Below are 22,497 nucleotides of genomic sequence, written 5' to 3'. Positions count from 1 at the left end.
AGGAAGAAAACCTCCATTTTGGACCAGGATCAGAGAACATGAATAAGGACTATAATCCAGTTTCCCTGTACGTATCTGCAGTCTTTAAGGAAAGAATGCCTCTTCAGTTTTCAAACTGAAATGCTTCAAAGTATCTCATTCCCACACTGGTAAGGTAGCAAAATAAAAGACTCAGTATATTGCTTTAACTGCATAGCTGATGTTGAGAAGTTTGATAACCACAAGAAATTGGAGTAATGGAGCTGTAGAATTGTTGAACTGGAAAGACTCTTGGATGCTTGGTACAAAGCATCATGCACTCCTATGCCAAGGGAAGAATCAACTATAACTTTTGTGATTTTTTTTTATATTTGTTTGTCTGCTCTGTCCTTAGAAACCTCAAATGACTTCCCAAGTTAATGACTTCCAATGATTCAGTTTCTTTTATCATTTAGTAAGTTTTTCTTATAATAGCTGTGCCAAATTATGCAGCCTGCATGTATCGTTCCTGTTCCTGGATACATTCACAACACGTAGTCATGGAACCAGAATGATCTAGTCTGGTGATGTGCCTTTTGCCAGTAATTTTTCTTCGAAAGGAAAAGGCTAGTCTGATATATTAAATAATTCTGTGCTGGATCCAGAGCTAATTGCTTTGTTCTCACTTTAAGTGTTGCCCTGGAAGTGTCAGAGTATGTTTCAGTATGCACGGTTAGCTGGTTCAGTAATTGTGAACATAACAATACCTACTGAAGTTTCAAGCCACTTGGTAATAAACATGTAAACCTTAAAGAATTTTAACAGTACTCTGAGCAATATACTTTAAAACTTGTGAGACCTTTGCATAGTTCTACAGAGCTCCAAGGGCTGGAAAGATCACCCCCTTCTGATGTAAGTAGACTCAATTATCTAAGGAACCTGAGGATCTGGAATTCTGTGCATAGTAGGGAGCGAGCTGGATGTAATTCCAATATCATCCTTCAACAAACACTCAAAGAACTGGTAGAAAAGTATCCATGAAGTTTCTTTGCTCTTTTTTTCTTAGTGGAGCCTGGCTTCTGGAACAAAAATAAATAACGGAAAACTTTGCATTAACATAAGATGGAGGAAGGGACCTTGGAAATAAAGGTGGTCCCACATCTAGATTACTTAACCTGCTACAGAATTCCCATACTCTATCCAGATATTTAGGAATTGTGGTTATGGATGCTGAATCCATCTATGTTGAAACATGCAAGAGATTCCATTTTGCCAGGAGAATATTCAAAGGAAATTCCATTCAGACATCCCAGTTTATTCATCTCTTGGCTTTTCTTCTTGATTTACCATGGGGTGGGGGGCAGAAGGGTAGGATAGGTTTCCAGTTGAAGTGCCACAAAGCTTAAACTGGTTGTTTGGTAATCCCCTCCTGGAGGGCGATAGTGTGCCACTTCAGCTATATACCTACAATGGCTTGGGAGTTTCATCTGAAATATAACTGTGGGGTTTTTTTTCCATATGCTGTACCATCATATTAGAGATCTGTGGAAGTACTTAAGTGACATTCCTCACAATTTCGGAGGAAGACCCTATGAAAGACTTTCTTCATGGTTTACTGTAAACATTTGAACTTAACTTCCTTTGCTGATCTGCCACAATAACATTTGTTAACCTTGTATGCATGGCACAAAGCCCTAGTTTTCCCTTATTTGAAAGGTAGTGGGGAAAATAATTAAAAATAAATATTAAACATTATTTCTTAATTGAGTCACTATATTATTCATAATTTTTCATAGACAATACAAACAATTTTATTGATGCCAATGTATGTACTGTGCTACAGAGGATGCATGATTTAACTGTAATAATAAGATTTTTATTTGGGTTTTTACTCTGAAGACAGCTAAGAAAAATCTCAGAGCTTCCCAAAACCACTCTTTCCAAAGAAACCACAATGTTACAGAGCCCTTTCATCATCCAGAATATGGTACTGTAGAACACAAAAATATACACTGTACTACTTTAAATTAATTCATATTTGCAGGAGACACAGTCTGTGTGAGTATGTGCAATTATGAAATGTAACTTTTTTTTCCTCTTGACTTTTTTAGCTGCCTCACCCCTTTTATTTGAACACATACATATGGTGTGTGAGAGTGAGCAAGCTCTCTGTAAATGTTTGGAAGGAGCATCTGTCAGACAATAAAACTTACAAGAAAACATGCTTCTCATTTAAAGTGTATTCACTAGAACTATTTCAGTGCTGGAATCAGTTCATTTGTATAGCTTGGAGGCATTAATAAGAGCAGAGAACTGTAAAGGCACCAGAAAACTCAAACTGTTACTAAGAATTCAAGGTATTTTTTTAAAGCATTTCGTCTATTCGGCATCACAGTCTTCTGATAGGAACCTAAACCAGTTGACAGACAGGAAACCTCTGACAGTCCATCCAAAACGATTTCAAACAAGAAGATGGCATGCTTTTTGCAAACCTGGAAAGTCTAAAGATTACAATAATTGTTGGACCAAAGGGACCCTCTTCAGGCATAAATAGCAAGGCTCCTACTGTCTTCTCTTGCAGACCAACTCAGCTGCCAGCAAAAGCAGGTGCTCTCCCCCTACCAGTGCTCCAGAGGAAATATTTAGTGAGTATTCAAAGCTCTTTTTACAAATTAATATTATTAGAGTTTTAGTTATATTGTATAGTTTTCTCAAAGGACAAAAGCATTTAAAAATAAGATTTTAAGGCTGTTATTTTAAACAATTGCTGGAGTTCAACAGTCTGATGCAATTACCATATTAATTTAAAAACAAAATTTGCACAACCTACGACAGCAACTTTTAAAAAATACTGGTTTTTAACAACTGTGTAGCTTAAACAATCCAAAATAATTACAGTGTATTTTTAATGCACAAGTTATGACAGCTAAGTAATTTATATAAATACGAAATGTATTTGACTTTAAATGTTATGCCATAAAACAGCCTTTGTAGAACACAAATTTAAAATAAATCATTTCTTTTGGCAAAGTAACCTGCAATTTAATCTTTAGAAGAATAAATATACCACTAATGTTTTCCACAGAAACAGTTGCTACCCTAATTAATTCAAGATGTGACTCTAATAAGATTTCAAAAGAAAATCAGAAACAGATTTTTCTCAGAGGTAGTACTGTGGACAAGGTTAAGATATTTTTATTTTCATTAGAAACACTTGTCCCAGGTGGACTTACGGACTTGTAGTATATAGCATGGAAATATCAAATCTGAAAGCATTATAATAATGTTTTTAGAAGCATAACAATTTTTAGTGTTTCAGATGTATGCTTTCTTTTTAGTTGTAACTTACACTACATTACATCTTATTAGGTAACTTTTATTCAATTTTGAGTTTAGAGTGACTAATATAGCTAACATTTTTTTCTTTTTGTGTGGAAGGGATGGAAAACCTGATGTTTGTCTACCACTCCTGTAAAGTTATCTGGACGTTACTTGTAACAATACCAGGTTATGCCAGCAGCTTGCCTGTGGGTGACGATTCTATTTGCACAGCAGAGGAACTTGCAAAGTACAGCATAATCTTCACGGGGAAATGGAGTCAGACTGCTTTCCCTAAGCAGTATCCACTTTATAGGCCCCCAGCACAGTGGTCATCAATGCTAGGTAAGTAAAGTATGTACAGTTTCAAGAACAGATAAATCTCTTGACTGCTGTGATCTTTTTTTCCTCTTAATAGTAAATGTTAAGAGAACTAATGAAAAAGGAAAAACATAGGCAAAGTTATTCAGAATGAAATGCAGAACTTGAAGTATCCATGATGCTTTCAAAAATCTACAACTGTTTTCAATTGACTTCTGTTTTCAATTGGCTGCAGCTGAAATAAACAGTGATAAGCCAAATGTTTTAGTGTTCACTCATTTTTATACGCGTTTTTTTTAACCTCAGGAATAAAACAGAGAAACTGAAGGAATAGGGACAATCTAAACCAGACTTTTATGTCATGCCATGTATTCACTCAAATAGGTGTTACTCATAGTTCTGACTACAGCATGTGGAAAAAAAATGAATATGCCAGCAATGGTGTACGTGATTTTGCTGAAAAGGGTGAAGCATGGGTATTAATGAAAGAAATAGAAGAAGCTGGAGAGAAAATTCAGAGTGTACATGGAATCTTCTCTGCTGCTGCCATTTCCAGTGGTACAGGACAAACCTCTACTGAATTAGAAGTGCATTCAAGACATCCCTTAGTAAGTAAATGAACATATTAATTATAAAAGTGTTTCTTTTTTCATTAGCAACCAAAATTAAATATTTGAGTTGTCACCTGTAAGAAAAATATAGCGTAAAAAGGGTTACTAAAAAGCATGTCACACAGCAGGGAGCACTGTACAAGTTCTGTAAAGCAGAAGAGCATAATGCCATTTCTTTCAAGAGTTTTAAGTTAAAATTTCTGTAAGCAGGACTAAAGCATTCCAAAATAAAGTAATGTAATCCTGACAGATCATTTTGTTTTATTAGGTTTCATTTGTTGTACGAATTGTTCCAAGCCCCGACTGGTTTGTGGGTATTGACAGCCTAAATCTCTGTGAAGGAGACCACTGGATGGAAGAAGTATCAGTAGATCTGTTTCCATATGATGCTGGAACTGACAGTGGTTTCACATTTTCCTCCCCAAACTTTGCCACTATTCCACAGGAAACAGTTACAGAGGTGGGTGTATATACACAGTTTAGTGCTTCATACTTATATATTTTGAGTTTTCCCTTTATGAGATAACTATCCTATGACTACAGAAAGACTCTTGTGAAACTGATTTCGGTGTTTGAGAGTGCTTATGCTCTCTGTGTATGGATTTATTACATACCTTATAACCCTACTGCTTTTGTTTACTTTCTGTGTCTTTCAAATTTACTAGGTAAATGCAGATGGTTCATGAAAATTTGGCTCTACATTTAAACTACTTTCCATAAAACCTAATTCTTAAAACACCAGGAAAATAAAAATACTCACCAAAGTACTGGCATTATTAAATATGTCTAAAGAGGAAAATTCTTAGTAGTGAATACTGATGTGGGAAGGAGTTTTCAGTTAAAGGCACTGCTGAAACCTGAAACTGTTAGATTTAAGGGAAATGAGCTAAGGGAAAGCAGAGAATTTAATCACTACTGCGGTGACTCCACTTTCAGTCTCTTTTACTCACTTGATACTCTATATGCCTCATACTTTGCTTTTGAGGATGGTGGGGAACAGAGGATTTTGATTCAAATGTTCTGAATACTATAAGCATGCAGTTAATCCTTTCTTTAAGGTCATTTTTTCTAGAGCCAAATGCTGTGTTAATGAGTAATGAGAAAAAGAACAGGGAAGCTGGAAAACAATATATTTGGCCTTCTATACCCATATGACAGCTGCTACAGCATACCTAATATTATTATTTAATACTCTTGTATTCTTCCTTGTAATAACATCCACTTCTTTCCATCAAATCTTTCCATACATTATTGTGTTTTCAGTACCTCCCACCGCAGTCCTCTAGCCAAAGGCTGGCACAATTCATTGTGCCCAGACCCAAAGCATTATGCATAAAAATTATGGGATTACCAGCAGTAGTTATATGAACTGAGGTTCATAGAAACTGGTTATATGCATTTTACTTGTCAAAAAGTATTAGCATGATGTGTAAACATGATTTTACAGCTATCTTCTTACTAATATGATGCAGTTTCTTTAAGGTTCCCCTTTGTATTTCACAGATCACTTGCTCCTCTCCAAGTCACCCAGCAAATTCATTTTATTATCCCAAACTCAAAATTTTGCCACCTATTGCTCAAGTAACAATGGTGAAATTAAAGAAGAACCAGTTGGGTCTTCCTGTACCTTATCTTAATCTTCCAGCTAAAAGCAATGAAGTAATAGACTCTGTCTCAGGTAAGTACTTTGATATGCTCAACTCTGCTATTTCCATTCACTCAAAGTGTGGGGAAATCCGGTAGGTAATGTGGATGAAATAGGTGATTAGGCAGAATATTCTCCTGTCTGCATAGGAATAGTATCCAGACTCACACATGGGAAATAAAACAAGCCAGTTGACATAAAAGAGAATCCCTGAAAGAGTAAGGAAGGGATTGCATTATGTGAGCTATAGTTCAAAGGTTTGTGTTATATCCACACTAAGGGCTACTTGAGCCTTAGTGTCAGCATACATCAGTGAATTTGATGAGAAATAAACACCACTTGATCAGAATCATAGTTTCCAAATTCTTCGCAACTTTGAAGTAAATATTCATCCTTGAGTTTTCACATGATGATGGAGCAAAAAAATTATTATTTTTGTCTCTTTCTGGGTCAGTGGCCTTGACAGCTATGTGCAGTAAGAATTTATATAATCCAATTGATTTGGACATATTTGTGATAGAAATATACATCCTGACAGCAAAAATAATGTTTTCTCTCCTTTTTTCTTTTCTTAAAATATTAGCTAATAACCTTGTTTAGGTAGGAATATACGCAAACTACTGACTCAAGTCACTCTTAAGGGTAATTTTCAAAACTCCAAAGTAGCAAATACATAACTAACATAATATTTGATCTAAGGGAAAGAAGCAGTGGGACAGTGTCCACTGAGATTTTCTAGTGGATTTTTACAAAGTGTAGGAATTAGGGTTAGGAATAAGAAGACTGACATCCTAAATACTATTTGAGACAGCAATAGGCTAAATCCCCAGTGTATTCCTAGAAGAGCTGCCATGTTTCAAGAGCTTCTGCAGAATGTCTGAAGACTGCATGCCTCTAGCTCTGAAGTCATCTCACAATCACTACAATAAAGCTCATTCCCTACACAGCTCATAATACATGATTTATACTTTATAAACAGGTAGAAAAATATATTAGTGTTTTAATGTATTTCTTTTAGTAAACAAGACATATTCAAAGTGAGTGTTACATATCTCATTTTCAGTCATATGCCTTTCCCACAACACTTGAAAGGAACGTTTGGCCCTCTTTAGGATAAAAATTTAAATCAATGCATTTAAAATATGGTATTTCAAAAATATACCCCCACTTTATTTTACATTAACCAGTAAATCAGTCTATTAAAAAACATATTACAGAATCAGAAGGACAGATTTAATTACCAGAGATCAAACTGTGTGCTCATTCTCTCTAGAAACATGGAAATGAATGATCATGACAGAAGTGGTGAGTTCCACTGTAATACCAGACATTTATATCAGAGTTCACACATTTAATATGGCATTTACAGCTGGTTTTGTGCACACCTAGTTTACACAGAAATTCTGTATTATACAGTTTTGATGCAATTTTCTGTGACAAGCAATATTTTTATTTAATGTGTTAAGAAATAGACACCTATATTTTTATGAGAGATATTTTCAATAGAAGTATACATTACAAAAGTGCTTTGGAATTTCTGACTTCTTTTCTGGCAGTAAATTAAAGCTATATTGAAAACCCTTTTAGTATTAAAATCTTCTAGTGATGGAATATCTTTATTGTCCAAGGGAACTGTTGTGTACATACCAAACAATAGCAAGATAATTTAATGATAAAAAAAATTGGACTTTTCATTATTTCTAAAGTAAATTGGAACAGAAGTTAAATGGAATTAGACGCAACCAACTATAGGAAGAATATCTATCTGCAAATAAATATAAATATACCTAAATAAACCAGAGAAAATTTTTAATCCTGGTGTTTTTAATTAGCCATGCAAAGGCAAATGAGTTATAAAGTTGACAGTAAATGCTTTTTAATGCAATCTTTTGAATACAATTATTTTAAGCATAGTTTTCTTTGATAGGAATTCTGTATTATCAGTTCAATAGATAATATGCTGCACTAGTGATGCTATACCTTAGTCTCTAGATTGCAATAATAATAATAGCACCAGTATTAATAATCTTGGGATATGAAACCAGACATTTTTGTTTATGAGACAACATACGGATTTTATTTATTTCACATGTATTTTTTTATAAGAAAGGACACTATTTGATCATCATTCCTTAATGCTTTACCATCAACGTATTTGACTTAAGCAGAAATTTACGTAAAGTTACCTTTTTATTGTGTATATTGCAGAAACACCACTGGACTGTGAGGTTTCGCAATGGTCTTCCTGGGGTCTCTGCAGAGGTCTTTGCAGAGAAACAGGGACCAAGATCAGAACTCGTTTTGTACTTCTTCACCCTGCCAATAATGGAATGCCTTGTCCAAATCTGGATGAAGAAACAGGATGTGAACCAGAGAATTGTGTCTGAAATAAATAAAACATAATAATTTAGATAATTTAAAAGTATGATAAGTTTAACTAAATCTAAACTACTTGTCAGTCAATGTTCCTTATAATTTGAGTATGCTGCAATATTTTGCTGAAAAGTTAATTAGATTGGTTTTGAAAGGTGTTGTTCAATATCAAGATTTTGGGGGGTTAAATTCCTAAGAGTTAGTATGCCAGCAGTACTTGATCACTTACAGACCAAAAAACCCCAAAGAAATCCTCACTATAAATATCCTGTAAGTTCTTGGAGTACCCTCTAGTGGCAGAAAAGAAGACATTTGTAAAGATTATACTTCACGTGTAAAAATCTTCCAATCACAAAATCTATTAATTTTCTTAAATACTGTAATTTGTTGATCTATATCTATTTATACCTAGAAATTAATTTTTCCCTAAATTATGTTTTTATAATTTATTGGCTTTTTTGTTGTCTTTCTAAACACGTTTAACATGCATTTCTTCAGAAATTACTTACATAAATCAGAGTGACCAGATGTTTGCAGTGTGGTAAAGATAATAGTATAACTGAGTAAACTTGTCTTGAGACTTATGAATACATGAAAATGTCTTTTTCTTTTTTTTTCTCTAAAATGAGAATAATATCTGTCATGAGGACACTTGGCCAACAAAAATACTAGAAAAAATCAAAGTGTGGATACTAGTAGAAAACCTCTGAACTTAATTAAAAATGTTAGCTGAGTATTAACCAACTGGTTGTTGGTGTGTGTTCCTCATGATTCAATTATCTCTAAGTTAACACTGTTGACTGTAACATAAATTATATCATTGTTTTTGTATTTGCAGTAAATATGTCCATGTTTCTTTAAGTGTTTTTGCTGCTATTTGTGTCATCCTAACTTCTTTACAGAGAAAACTTACCAATGTTTTAATATTATCTAAAACTGGGGCATACATCAATATAACAGAACATAATATATCAGAAACTTTCCTGACTGTAAGTTTTAATGCTTAAATAACCATTATAAAATGAATGTAACATATGGCTTATAAAGAGTTCTGGCTACCAACTAAGAATTTTGGAGTAACACTGTTCAAGAGATCATGTTTACAGCCAGCCTACAAAACTTTTACACACACTGCAATTTTACAAATATACAGCACCTATATTGAACAGGAGAGCTGATTTGAGTAGGTTCTTTTTGGAATATGCAAAACATCAGAAGAATTATTATGTACTTAAAGGATCACACTGTATTCTCTGTAGGACTGAAACATTTAAGAGGTTTTCTATATTTTTTCCAGGTGATAAATCTTGCAAAGACCGAAAGAAATTTGAAACTTTATCAGACTAGAAAGTTGCTCCTGCAAATGCTGATAAACGCACACTTGTTAGAGCTAAGTATAGGAATTTCTACAGCTTTCATTTTTCAGATTCCCACTGTTGCCTGTTTTTCAAAATTGTTTCACTTACTCTTTTTATTATACCTATTTTTTTCCTGTTCCCTTCTTTCCATTCTACAGTGAAAATAGTGTAATAACACGATCTTTTTCATATTTTGTGTTTAGTTGATTTCCCTTTCAATTTTTTCTTTCTTCTTTTCATATAATTTTACTCATTCTAAGTTTTCTCTCAAACTTATTTACTATATAGTTACACCAGTTATCAACATCTCAGAAAACATAAGCATATATTGGGGTATATATGTAAATACTTTCTGAGAACAGGAACTAATTTCAAATTGATTGATCAACAAATGCTTAACTAAACTCAGTAAAGGACTTGGGCAGAAATCAGATGCAAGTCTAAATTTTGACTCAAGGAAAACAAACCCACAAACCACAAGGTATCCTTGCAGTAACCTTCCTGGAAGTTCTTTAAAGACTAGAGTTTTGCTTCTTCACATGTCCAGAACAACTAAAGGGCTAGGCCCAGTAGAAGAGTATCTGTAATTGTATACATGACCCAAATCTAGGATTTCAGTCCTACAAGATATGATTTGATAGTGGAGCAGTCCTACTGTTTACTCAAACTCCTGAAGCTAAAAGTTTCCCAAGGACGCTGAAGGACAAGAGACGAGAGCAGGAGGTAAAGTAAAAAGGGAAGAGAATACGTAAAAAACCAACACATTTCAGAGAACTCCAGTTAGTGGTAAATAACTTCTATATTTTAGAGCATTTACATCCATGAATATTTGCTGTGTGTTTCTTCAAGCAGAAGTTTTCTGTTCAGCCAGTTACCCACATATGGGCTTTTTGTAGGCAGTGACTTCAGGAGACCCTGGTAAATACGGCATTCTTTAAGGATGCCCTTGTGGCTGTAGAATGTTTGACCACAAATATTATTCCAGGTATTCACTTTGCAAACACCAGAGATGGAGACATTTCTTGGCAAGACTGTGGATACAGTGAGTTCTAGTGAAGCACATTGTAATGATGAAGGACATTTCTCATAACAGATCTTTAATAAAGATCTGTTAATAATAAACTGATTAGTAAGGTACACGATCCCTCTGTGGATATGGCTAGGCCTTTGTAGCTTTTACTTTCAGCACAGTCTTAGATTTGTTTTAAAAATTTTGGGACACTGAAGAAACAGAGAAGCTCTTCCTTCCTTTCCCCTTACATCCACTGTTACAGATGGCTGGCAGCCAAGATGCTGTGGTCCTAAATACCCAGGATTTAGGGAAGGAAATAGGTAAATTAATTCCTGGGTTAAACTAATCTCAGAAAACACTTTGGGAGGAAACCTGAAATGGATTTGCAAAGACAATTCTTTTTTAGCAAGAATGTTTTGTAGGAAGAATCAGCTTTGATGCCTTGGCAGATACTCTTGCAGAATAGAAGACATAGCTAAAGAGGTAAGTGTAGCAGCAAAAAAGCCTCCACAGACTTCAACTGTGCTCCTACAAAAATCACGGACACCCAATTCAAATCCTATAGTGGAATAGGACACCTCATTACTGAGAACAACTTGTTCCATACCTTAATAAATTTAAGGACAGTTAGCTATAAACACATGAAAGCACTTCTTACCTATTATCTCCTGATAGGTAGGAATGCCAGCTAAAGCTGTGTGTATATTTGTGCTTTTCTATGGGCTGTGGCTTCTCTGCAGATATCCAGTACAGCACCTTAGTAGTTAATGGCCAGGAAAAAACAGGGTTCTTTTGTACATAAGTCAGGATATAGGAAGATCTGATCTATGAACTTGACTGAACTGAAAAGCTCTCCCTGCTACCAATAGCCTAAATGTTGACTGCGTGAGCCTTAGGTGGACTGAAGGAGAGGGCAGGCATTTTGTTCTATCATATGCTCCAAAATGACTGGGATTCCTGCCTTCCCACGGCTGAGCGCCAGCTCTATACTGCATAAATGTACTGTACAAGTGGGCCAGCTCTGACCAAATCTCATCCACCAAGCCTGTTATGAAATGTTGCAGGCAATTAACAAAATAGTACAGGGTCTGCTTTTAAAGATCATTTTTGGGAGGGATAGTCTTGGACTTATTGAAAAATAGTTCTAATACCCTATCCACGTTGACTGAGTTAAGCATGGTCATGGAAACTAATATGAACCTAGCTTCTAGAAGGAGAAGAAAAGTGTGTGCCAGCCTTTCTGATCACTGAATGGGCACTTTCCCCAGCAGGACATAACTGGAGTGTGAATAAAGGATCTGAGAGTAACTCATGGTATTGAAGGCAAAAAAGTCAATTTCGTGATATTCCCAGTCCCAGGTAATTAAGCACATTGGGAATATCTGACTTGTCATGAATGATTCAACATAATAGATTAACTCAGAATATTCCATGACAATATTTAACGTGCTCATAAAATAAATCTAACACTTGATACAGCAATTCTGAAGTCAGCCAAAAACTGTTTAATGGGATGTAGTATGCAGAAGTTGTGTCCATGATAATTTACAGGAATTGTGGATGCCTGAAACAAAAAAGCTCTCAGTATGCTACATGACAACAGGATCACCTGGAGGGTGACTATTTTCATTTGTTTGAAGTCCAGCAGCCCTACTATGTTAGCATTTGCTAGCCAAAAATACAGAAGTAATCTATCTGTCCCTACTGGTTTGGGCACAGTGAAGGATAAAGTCATGGTCCCTTGTCCATCTTGTCTTCTACCATTGGAACATAACATTTTGGAAACCTCAAGTAGTCAATGAAAAGCTAAAAGGATGATTGCTTAAGTAGCTCACAATATGCAGACAAACCTATACTTCTTGCAGGTATAGTGTAGCATGAGAATTTATGCAGACGCATGTCAGTCAAGATCTCCCTGTGGTGGAGGGGTAGGAGTCTAATTATGTGATAAGATTCTGTATAATCTAAAATTATTTCAAATGGATAAATCCTAAAGTAGTATCAGAGTCCTAATATCACCCTTGAGACTCTATAAGTATTCAATGGCCATAAGATGCAGCTTGTATCCCTCTAACCTTAACTGTATGGAATCATGTTTAAGAGATCAGTTCTCCTCGTATCTCTTATATCAGTATAGAGATGTTATGTTTTGCTGGAGGTGAACTAACACCTGTGCTAGAACTTCTGTGAAGATACTTTATGCTGTGAAATGGACTGAACCGATGATGGTTGTAAGCCTGTGCCAGTGTTAGACAAACACATTCTATTTTTGAGATTTTATACAGAGCAGGTGCAGTGGATGGTAATAAATATGAATCAGTCCTTCTTTTGCAGGTATGAAATAATCCAGTAAGTGTTACCACACTGACATTTTAGGTATTTAGATTACAGATATTGAAGATGAGTTGCGGTCCCCCCTTCTTCCTTGATGCTAGGAAAATACATATTCTTGTGCTATGATGGAGCCAATTCTACAGCTACTAGCCCTGGAAGAATGCATCTCCTACCAAAGCAGATTCCCAGAAAGGCTGCTCAGAAATGGATGGGAAGACCAACATAGTTTCATTTACAAGTGTAGCTGTAGCCAAATAACAGTAAATTCAAATGGAACATTTTATGAGGTAACTGAAAGAAAAATTTAGAGGTGATGTTGGACAATGCGAGAAAAGGTCTAGTCATGATCCTTTGATGCGTGCATAGTGTTGAGGATGCAATTTATACAGCTGAGCATTTGACAGCTGTATAAAACCCCCCATAAAATAAAACCCAACTTCCACCTTTTCAAGCAAAACAATTGCTGGTAAAATTCCAGCAAGAGAATGGTGTTTTCCCTGTCTACAGCACTGTGTAGCGCATACATGGCATGTGTGTGTGGCAGTAGAGGTAGCTTATATCCCACGCTCTGAAGTTAAGATGACAGAACTGTGAAAAGAACTCAGAGGTTTATCAAAGACATTCAAGGACATTACTGAACTATTTACTTTGCAAATGCCAGGTGCTGCTGAGGAACATGGCAGGGTTGGAGAGAATCAGTGTTCAAATTCTAGAACCTTCCAAGAGGAGTGTAGTGAGATTCTGAAGGGGAAAATGAGCTCAAAGATTGGTCCTCCCTGCTGGAAATAGTCCCATAGGTAGGTTGTCCCTGCTGGAAAATGACCACACATCCTCTCACACCTAGGCCAACCTTTCAGACATAGTAATCTCAGTTTATGGGACAAGGAACATTTGAGTGGTAAATGAGTTTGTCATCAGACATATAGATTGTTTTATACAAAGGGTACAAATTAAAACCTTGATCATTTTTTGATTCCTACTATAACTTTCTTTAGAGAATTTATTAGACAGTATCTAATAAAAAAGATATTCTTATATAAAAAATCTTATTTAGAAAGTGTTAATTTTGTTGGGGTTTTTACCCTGCAGTATCTTATTCATTAGACTTTCAGATTCTTTTATTGTTCAAGTTCTTTTGACTTTGTTCTTCATGTTTCTTTCAGCCCTTTTATGTAGTCCCGTGGATTTTGTAGAGGTGTATACATGTCTAATGATTTAGGCTGGAAATTACAAGATTTCTTATTAAAAGAGTAAAACTCTGAAATAATCCCCCAGAATAAATGGGAAATATAAGTTAACAAGTTCATTTAAGTTGAATATTCAGCACGTTATGGAAAGAGATAACCAATATGATTGCTTACAGTAAAGTAATCTAGGGAATCGATCTCAAGTACCTGAGAAGTGTCATGTTATTCTATGTGTATATAATGAAATTTTAATCCAGATGCTGGGAAAGAAGACAGACTTTACAAGTTATCTTTTTCATGATATCTCATTCTCCAGAACATACTGTAGTTATTTATAAATGTGTAACCACCAGCTGTCTTTTCTCACAGTGTTTTTTTTTCTCTCTCAAAAATACACTGATAAGCGGCAAACAGGGAATGACCACAGGACTACATACATTTGTAAATAGTTATCTTCAAAAGCAGTACAACTGGGATACATAAAAACCATGAAAAGCCAATTAATAGGATTTCTTGTGAACTTTTGGATTTCTTTTTCACTTGCTTTGTATTTTCACAGTGGAGAAAGAGAAGAGAAATGTATAATTGAAGATGTCCCCAGCGACACATTGGTAATTGGTAGGTACCTGTCAATGTTATATGAGGATCTAATTTATGCAATAAAAAAAGATAGCATGCAATGTAACAGGAAAATCTGTGATTGATGAATATGGTAAAATCATGGTGATAAGAGAGAGGGTACACTGAAAATAATTCCCCACATCAGGGGTTAGCCATAATGTCCTCACACATTGTGTGTGTACATCACACAAAGAAATGCAGGCTTCCAAAGTGCTTAACTGACTACACAAAGATAAAGAATGTCTTCTAATTCTATAGCAGTGGAATTGTTGCTTCAATGTGTGGTTCTATACATTCTGACTGATTTACTTGTTCAAATCAGAATTTCTGTAACATGGTTTTCCCCATTGAATGGGAGTTACTTTTTTTGATTGATGTTGGTCCGGAAAGAAGCAATTCAGGATGTACTAAAGTTTCATTTCACCTGGGATATCACAAGCACATTAAATTAATCTACAAGACTGTAAATGTAAGATTGAAAGGGGATCGTAAAAATAATATGTAATAATTTTTTATAAATAATGTGATAAATATGAAAGACTCCTAAAAATGTAATGTGAATACAGTACACTTAGATTTTGGAGGTCTCCACATGCATTCTGTATGCTAACCTTGCCAGAACATTAGTGGTAATCAGAAAGTATTACTTGTTAATCAACCATTTTTGTAGTATTCTAGAACATTTTCAAGTGTAGTAAAAATTTATTGAATTTCACAGTGTTATAAAGTGCCCCCTGAGCAATTTTAATAATAAGCACATGAAATACTTATATTGCTTTATTGTTAATAATTTATCTTTATATTTTTGCTGAAAAAGCCATAAAGATGTTTAATATTAAGCTGTTTTATTTAACAGATTTTATCTATGTTTTTATTCAGGGAATTACAAAGTACAATGCTGGGATATACATAAACAAGACTTTCTTGAATCTGCTCCTGGTTTGGGAATGATTGTGACTGTCACAGCTCCGTCTGCTGAGGTAAATAAGCTTTACTAATATTTCTGTAGGATTTATGAGTTGAGTTTTGGCACTGGCAGGCAGCACTATCTAAAAATAATAGACACTTTTGGGGAAAAAGTAAATCTACAGTCTACCAGCTAGTTCAGTATTTTGATGCTGAAAGGTATAAGCACCTTGTGATTTCTTTCAACGTAAATAGAAATTACAATGCTTGATAATGATGTGTGTGGACAATTTTTGCATTACTACTGTATTTGGGAAACCGTGTCATTAAGAATAGTAAGTGACAACTGAGAAAACAGGTTAAATTTAAAACAAAATGAAAATTTGCTACTGAGGTAAAAGTACATGGGCAGCAGAAAGGAAGGTTGGTGATAAACTAAACTGCAAAAGTCAAGATTACCATGAAGCTGCATACAGCCATCATGCATAGCAGCTGCCTTCTTTGCCCTGAAGACCTGAGGTTTTCAGCAACAATTTATTTCTGTGCCTAGACAAGGTCTTAGTTTTTAAATTTTAAATGCTTTAGAGAGCACTGGCTTTTGTACATTGCAGAACTCTGTAACGTTTCAATGTTCACTGTGAGCTAAATAAACCTATTCTGAAATTCAGATTAATTTAATGATGTCAGGAGATTAATTGCTTACCTTTTACATCCAATTTACAGTACTGTTTTTTGATTGTGTTATTGATATTTATAATGCACAAACCCCAACAGATACAATATTTAAATTACAGGTACTATTGTCAAAACTGTATGGGCCACAAGGGACATTTTCTTTTACATCCTATCTCTCCGGGGAGCATGTTATCTGTTTACAGTCTAACTCCACAAGATTTGTGGCATTTGCAGGAAGTAAACTGGTAGGCGAACTTCTTAAATATTCTTTGTTGTAATAGTATCAATTGTTTATAAACTGCAGAGATTACAAACTAGATTAGAAGTTTGTCTAACTTCTAGTACATAATTCAACGTGTCCTAGTAGGTAAAGAAGACAAACCTAGAATTAGAAAGATGAAGAGATAAAACCATTCTGTTCTGATATTTAAGAAGGCAAGATTCAAGATGCAAGACTAACAACTATAGAATGATTTAATGTTTGTACAGTGCTTTGAATGTGAAAGATTCTCATAAAGAACAACTAATTGGTTCAAAAAGATAGGTGTGTAAGACTAACACAAACACTTGTCATATATTCCATGTCTTCAGTAGCTTAGATTGAATTCCTAAAGAAAATGTAACATTTCAATTTTTGAAAGATATTCTCATTAAGAATATTTAGTACACTTGATATTGTCTACTACCAACAAAGTTGTTCTTAATGCAGATTTGCGAAAAGTTAAGCCATCAGAGGTGACATCATGGCTCTAATGTATTTCAGCAAACAATTTCATAAAGACTGTTTTGAAAATTTTATTTATATGCGTATTCTCAAAATAGAGTTGAACAGGTGAGAATTACTCTCTAGAGGTGCTTTTTCCTCCTAAAGCTGACTGCAAAAAAGGTAGATAACCAGCTAGATAGAAACAGCTTGTAAACATATTAAGTGAGATAGGCCAAATTTCATCCTGGGTGTATGCTTTGGGAACATGTAGATGACACAGAACTGAGAAAAGTTAACAGTGCTGAATTGGGACTATTACACTGGAATGAGTGGTTATTCTTACAGACTGATTAATGGAAATGAGTTGAAATTTAATCATACACATTGGAAAAGCACTTAGGTTCTAATAATAAAAACATTTGTGGAGCTCATCAACTAGGGAGGGTAAGAGGGATAAAGCATTCGTTAGTCATAGTTAACTACACATCATGGATGTGATTCTGAGGATTCACGAGGAGGTTTTTATCTGGTACAGATGGAGCTGTATTAATATAATTTTACACAAGGCATGCACCATGTACAGTTCTGGTCATCCTATTCAAAAGAAGTGAACAGGTGCAGGGAAGGAGAAGATCAATAGCATAAATACTAAATAGGGTGGTTTGTTTAGCTTAACACAGCAGTAGAAAAGGAAAATAATTGCTTTTTCTGATTATATCTGCAGCATTAAGGATCCCAAAAGGAAAAACATTCTCTAGCTAGGTTGAATCTTTAAGTGGTCTTCTGCAAGCACCAGATGCAGTGGTGATTACCTAAACTGCTACAAACCAAAAGTAAATAAATTAATGGACAAAGGCTACCATAAGGTCATGAGATAGATTTCTAGATATTCGGTGAGCTAACTCTAAGAGAGCAGAAAGAAGATGTGCTCTTCATTTGTGGCTGATGTCTGAGTAGACCAAGCTTCTATCATCATAACACTAAGCTCTGGGATTTCCACAGATTATCTGTTTGATTAAAACTATTTAATTTTCTCTTAGGTACAAATTGGCTTCAAAAAGAACTTTCTTCTATTATTTTCAGTAAAATTTTTAATTCATGCCAGAATAAGTTGCATAATATTGCAAGTTCCATTCTTTTATTTCTATGGGTCTATTGCTTGGCAGGTTTGGGGCATTTTTGTTATAGATTGCGCCGTATTTTATAGGATAATGGGAGGTATTTCATACTGGATAAGCTGTGTGGAGAAAGAAAAAAGATACCTTATGTATGGTTCTGCTTTAATACCTATGATAAACTGCAAATAATGATTCAGCTGGTCCAGTCTTATATTCCCAACTGTTAGGGGAGAAAACCTGAAAGTGCATCTATAAAAAGCTTCCTGTGGTACTACTGAAGAATGTAATTTCTGCAGTGTTAAGATGGAAAGTGAAATACAATGAGCAGTCCTAATGGTGGTCACTTTTTAAACTAGTTTGGAAAAAGAACAGAAAACATTCCCATGGCAATTGAATCAATACTAGCATAAAATAATGCCCTAACATTAGTGAAGACTGTAAATTTGTGCAATTAATTTAAAAATAAAATTAAGAAACACTTTAAATATCCTACCTGATTCTAATTTTAAGGAGTATTTCTATAAGCAATTAATAATATTTTCCTGTAATGAGCTTAAAGGGGAATTATCCATTGTTTCTTTTTTTCTAAGGAATTTTGAAAACACAGAAGACACACTAATGAGAGTATTTTTACTTTTGCAGCGTATCCATTTGGACATTAGAGTTGGAGAACATTTTTTGGATGAGTCTGTTGTTCAAGCCAAAGACAAAGTGGATGAAATTAACTTTAGACTAGAACATCTAATTGAGGAAATTCATCATGTATCCAAAGAACAAAACTATGAAAGAGTATGTATATTCCCTAATGGAAATGTTAAAAACATTGTACATAGACTTACTGATTTAAAAAGTATTATGAGGCTTATTATTTAATTACAGTGTTACTTTTAACCAACACATAAAATCTATTGGTGTTTAACCAGACTAAATTACCTTGCAAAATATTTTTAAGGTGTAACATAAAAACTAATTACACTGTGAACTCATGCTTATAGCAACAGGTGTTGTTTTAAAGCAGGAATTTCCAAGTATAGTTTTCTTGGTCAGAGTCAGTAACAGCAGCTGAGCCCGCGGCAGGTACCATTGCTGGTGGTGTTGCCAGCTTTTGTTTCCATGCTGGTCTGTGTGCATAAACTTTAGTGGAGTGGGTAAGTATGCAGGCAGCCAGACTGTGTCTGAAACCTAAAAAAAAGAGATTTGGTTGCAAAAAGGTTCTTCAATGCAATGTGGAAGTGACTGTAAATCTTAAAAGGCTTAAGCCTGTATTAATGGAACATATTTATCACAATATATCTTTTGAATATATCTTTTCCCTTGTGAACAAGGGAAAGCTCTGTTTGCCTTTCTGCCTTTAGGATTCAGTGTGTCTACTTCTTAGTTTTGAGTTATAAAGATACCCACCTTATTAATAAGAACAAACTTTCATTTTTATCAATATGAAAAAGGTGTTTGTTCACTACTATGCAGAAAAGGGGTGTCTATTGGGTTACCTGGATAGCAGCATGACACATACAGATGGCAAAAGTAATAATTATGCTTTTCCTTTCTTCTTTAGGAGCGTGAAGAAAAATTTCGGAAAACAAGTGAAGAAACCAACAGCAATATTTTATGGTGGGCTATAGTACAAACACTAATTCTCATTTCCATTGGAATCTGGCAAATGAAATCTCTCAGAGATTTCTTTATATCTAAGAAGCTTGTTTAAGTCTTATAAAGTAAATGCACAGATTCAAAAATTGCACACCACATAACACCTAACGTCCAAGGAAACCCTGCATCTATGAGAAAAGTGGTTGTATAAAGCTCTCAAGCTTCTTTCATCATCTGCTCTGATTCTTACTCTAACTCTGGTTTCTTCATCTGTATCACAACCTCTGTCATCACCTTACATTTTACTCCTTGATTCCCATCTCTTACCAGGTTTTTTCTCCCTACAGATGTAAAGCTAAGTCTAGAAGGACTCAGTGACTAAGGCAGCATTTAAGTTCAACTCAGGATTGTTAAATCTGAAATAGAAGTCTAATAAAGTTTCCTAATATTTAAATTTCTCTACTTGCTTAGTAAACTTATTTGTTACCATCATGAACAGTTCAGCACTTCAAACTGACTAGGATTCAGATAGTAGGCAGAGAAAAAACTATATCCCTTGTGGAGCTTAATTTGGGGAGAGTGTCTTGAACTAGGCCTATGTATGTGTAATACCTAGCTTTTACTCAAATATAACTGTGACTGTTCACTTTTAAAATATTTGAAGTTTTAAGCGACAGTGGAGCCCACCCCTAAGATTATGATTAGTGATTGCAGCAAGTACCATGGATGATAGAGACCTAGACAAACAATTCGAAATTGTACTTACTTTTTACTTCCAGATAAGACCTAAACATTATGCTATGGAGTTGAGATCAGACCTCTCCCACAGTTGTTTATCTAAATTATAGTCTTTACAAAGTATGCCAAAGTAAACCAAATTACAAGTTTCTAGGTAAACACTGAATTTGTGCCTATATATTTTATTTTAAGTTATTCCTACACTAAATTCTTCAGTCTGTTTCTGTGTTTGAGAATTATTTTTAATTTTTCAGCAACTAAGGACTTAGCAGTTTTTAACTTTATTTCCATTTCACTTATTGCAGCTTTTTTGACTATATCTTTAGCTAGCTTATGTACAACTAGTAGAATAGCTACAGTATCATGCAATTACAAGTCAAAAGCTGTGGTTAAAAATTCAGATAATTAGCTTGACAAAACAGTAGTAGTGTAAGAAGGAGATGGAGCTGGTAATATCATGACCCGTCTTGATTAACATGTAAAAACATGAAACTTGAAAAAGGTTCTAGAGAACACTGTGATAGAGGAATATTGTGATTTGGCTTCCTACTTTTCTTTCCAGATCCTTTGCTAGTATAAAAGGTAGTGAAAGCTGAAATATCCCTAGACCAATTATTGTCATAAAGACACTGCTTGCTTTCTTTTTTCTATCTTCTCACCTTTTGTTTTCATTAGCAAGGAAATAATATTGCCCTTTAAGTTCACTTATGTTTCCAGTATGGATATGAAAACACAGCTGTTAGTATGAGAGAATCCATAAAGTTGACACAAAGTAGAGAAAAAAACCAATGCTCTATGGATCAAATAAATCAAAATAAAATCTCATAAAGCTATGCAATGAGGTATGTCCTATATTTAAAAATTCTGAGACTTAAGAGTTGTCTCTTGAAATGTCCAGTAAATAAGTGCTGTTAAATTCACTTTTATAGAGCACTCACAGCATGTCCTGTAATAACACGTTTTGGTGGTGGGAAAGAAGGAAAGATGTGTTACAACCATGTGGTATATGAAATCCAAGAAGAAACTTTAATAAAGGGTTGCTACAAGGTTGTAGTTGTTCAGACTTGAGCTGATATTTGGTGTAAGCTCCTAAATACATCCCAAGGACAAACTTAACTTATCTCACTTACAACACACTGGAGCTTTTAAACCAAAAGGACAGGCACCATGTCAGAATTTATAAAGCAGTTGATTATACTCAAACCAGCACTGAGACATGGAGCCCTGACTATAGCTTGAGAGTGCTTCATTCTTTATCTATAATAACAATTAAATATCTTTGCTTTGATGAAATGTTTTCAGGCTCCTTCAAGATTTTTAATTAACTCTATAAAGCAGAAGCTGAACCACAGCTCTTCTGGGAAGCACTTTGGGGGCAGTAGTCTTTATGAAGTTAAAAGCTGGAGGTTCTTCCTATACAGGCTATGGCTCTGTCAAACCCAGAGCTACAGCCTGCGCTGCAAGAAGGTCTGTAAGGGAATTTTCCTCTAAAATTTTCAGCAGGGAAATTAGTAAGCCCTGGGGGGTTTTTTTCAGTCTAAGAAAGAAAAACCCAAACACCTCATTTTGCTCTTTTTTTTTTTTTCTCACCAAAAGAAGCAACAACAAACCTGTGACAGTAAATTAGTAAGCTTCCCAGGTTCCTGTGTTTTCTAAAAGAGTGAAAAAGCACTATGGTTTTCCACACACCTGCTGTCCGTTTGGCAGCCCCTGCTGTGTGGCCACCTCATGGATGAGGAGGAGAGGGCTGGGGGTGAAGCGCCCACCCGCCCGGGTGGCTGGTGCTGTTCAGTTGCCTGCTTTGGGGGAAGGGGAGGGTGATATCTCTCAGACAGGACCCCCTGCGTGGGCCCCCTCTCCACTTTGGTAGTGGAAGGGCCAGAAAAAAACCCTTTTTTGGGGTGTGAGAGTCGAACTCTGCTGCCCTCTGACATCCATATCCCCCCCCCCCCCAGGGTCTGAGGCGCTGCCACCCCTCACCTCAGGGCCCGGCAGTGCCACAGGCTGGAGGGACTTGGCGAGGGAG

At 35.3% G+C, this 22,497-nt stretch overlaps 2 protein-coding genes across 3 annotated transcripts; both read left to right on the top strand.

Annotated features, from left to right (window-relative positions):
• Nucleotides 1-2,011: 2,011 nt before the first annotated feature.
• LOC102058860 (spondin-2) lies at nt 2,012-9,214 on the top strand. 2 transcript variants are annotated; one of them, XM_005446385.3, is made up of 6 exons: nt 2,012-2,603; nt 3,397-3,621; nt 3,982-4,205; nt 4,477-4,668; nt 5,712-5,886; nt 8,062-9,214. In XM_005446385.3, exons 2-6 carry the CDS (start codon nt 3,399-3,401, stop codon nt 8,238-8,240), a joined length of 993 nt encoding a protein of 330 aa, XP_005446442.3. In that variant the 5' UTR covers nt 2,012-2,603; nt 3,397-3,398; the 3' UTR covers nt 8,241-9,214. The 2 variants fall into 2 exon arrangements, with proteins under 2 accessions (XP_005446442.3, XP_014141429.1); XM_014285954.3 differs by having other exon boundaries at nt 3,369-3,621.
• A 2,910-nt stretch (nt 9,215-12,124) lies between these two features.
• On the top strand, nt 12,125-20,195 carry LOC102058689 (transmembrane emp24 domain-containing protein 11-like). Its single transcript, XM_005446384.3, has 5 exons — nt 12,125-14,735; nt 15,618-15,718; nt 16,439-16,564; nt 18,786-18,932; nt 19,699-20,195. Exons 1-5 carry the CDS (start codon nt 14,606-14,608, stop codon nt 19,846-19,848), a joined length of 654 nt encoding a protein of 217 aa, XP_005446441.1. The 5' UTR covers nt 12,125-14,605; the 3' UTR covers nt 19,849-20,195.
• Nucleotides 20,196-22,497: the final 2,302 nt, after the last annotated feature.

Source organism: Falco cherrug, chromosome 1 (assembly GCF_023634085.1).
Source record: "Falco cherrug isolate bFalChe1 chromosome 1, bFalChe1.pri, whole genome shotgun sequence".
NCBI lineage: Eukaryota > Metazoa > Chordata > Aves > Falconiformes > Falconidae > Falco > Falco cherrug.
Note: the sequence above shows the minus strand (reverse complement) of the source record. Positions and strands in the feature narration are given on the sequence as shown.

Bases quoted from the DNA above. Each gene is read 5' to 3' on its own strand.
- LOC102058689 (XM_005446384.3), top strand. From the start codon at position 14,606: ATGAAAAGCCAATTAATAGGATTTCTTGTGAACTTTTGGATTTCTTTT. The intron at 15,719-16,438 runs GTAAATAAGCTT...TTTAAATTACAG, and splicing joins TCACAGCTCCGTCTGCTGAG to GTACTATTGTCAAAACTGTA. The intron at 16,565-18,785 runs GTAGGCGAACTT...TTACTTTTGCAG, and splicing joins CATTTGCAGGAAGTAAACTG to CGTATCCATTTGGACATTAG.
- LOC102058860 (XM_014285954.3), top strand. From the start codon at position 2,436: ATGCTTTTTGCAAACCTGGAAAGTCTAAAGATTACAATAATTGTTGGA. The intron at 4,669-5,711 runs GTGGGTGTATAT...TGTATTTCACAG, and splicing joins CACAGGAAACAGTTACAGAG to ATCACTTGCTCCTCTCCAAG. The intron at 5,887-8,061 runs GTAAGTACTTTG...TGTATATTGCAG, and splicing joins AGTAATAGACTCTGTCTCAG to AAACACCACTGGACTGTGAG.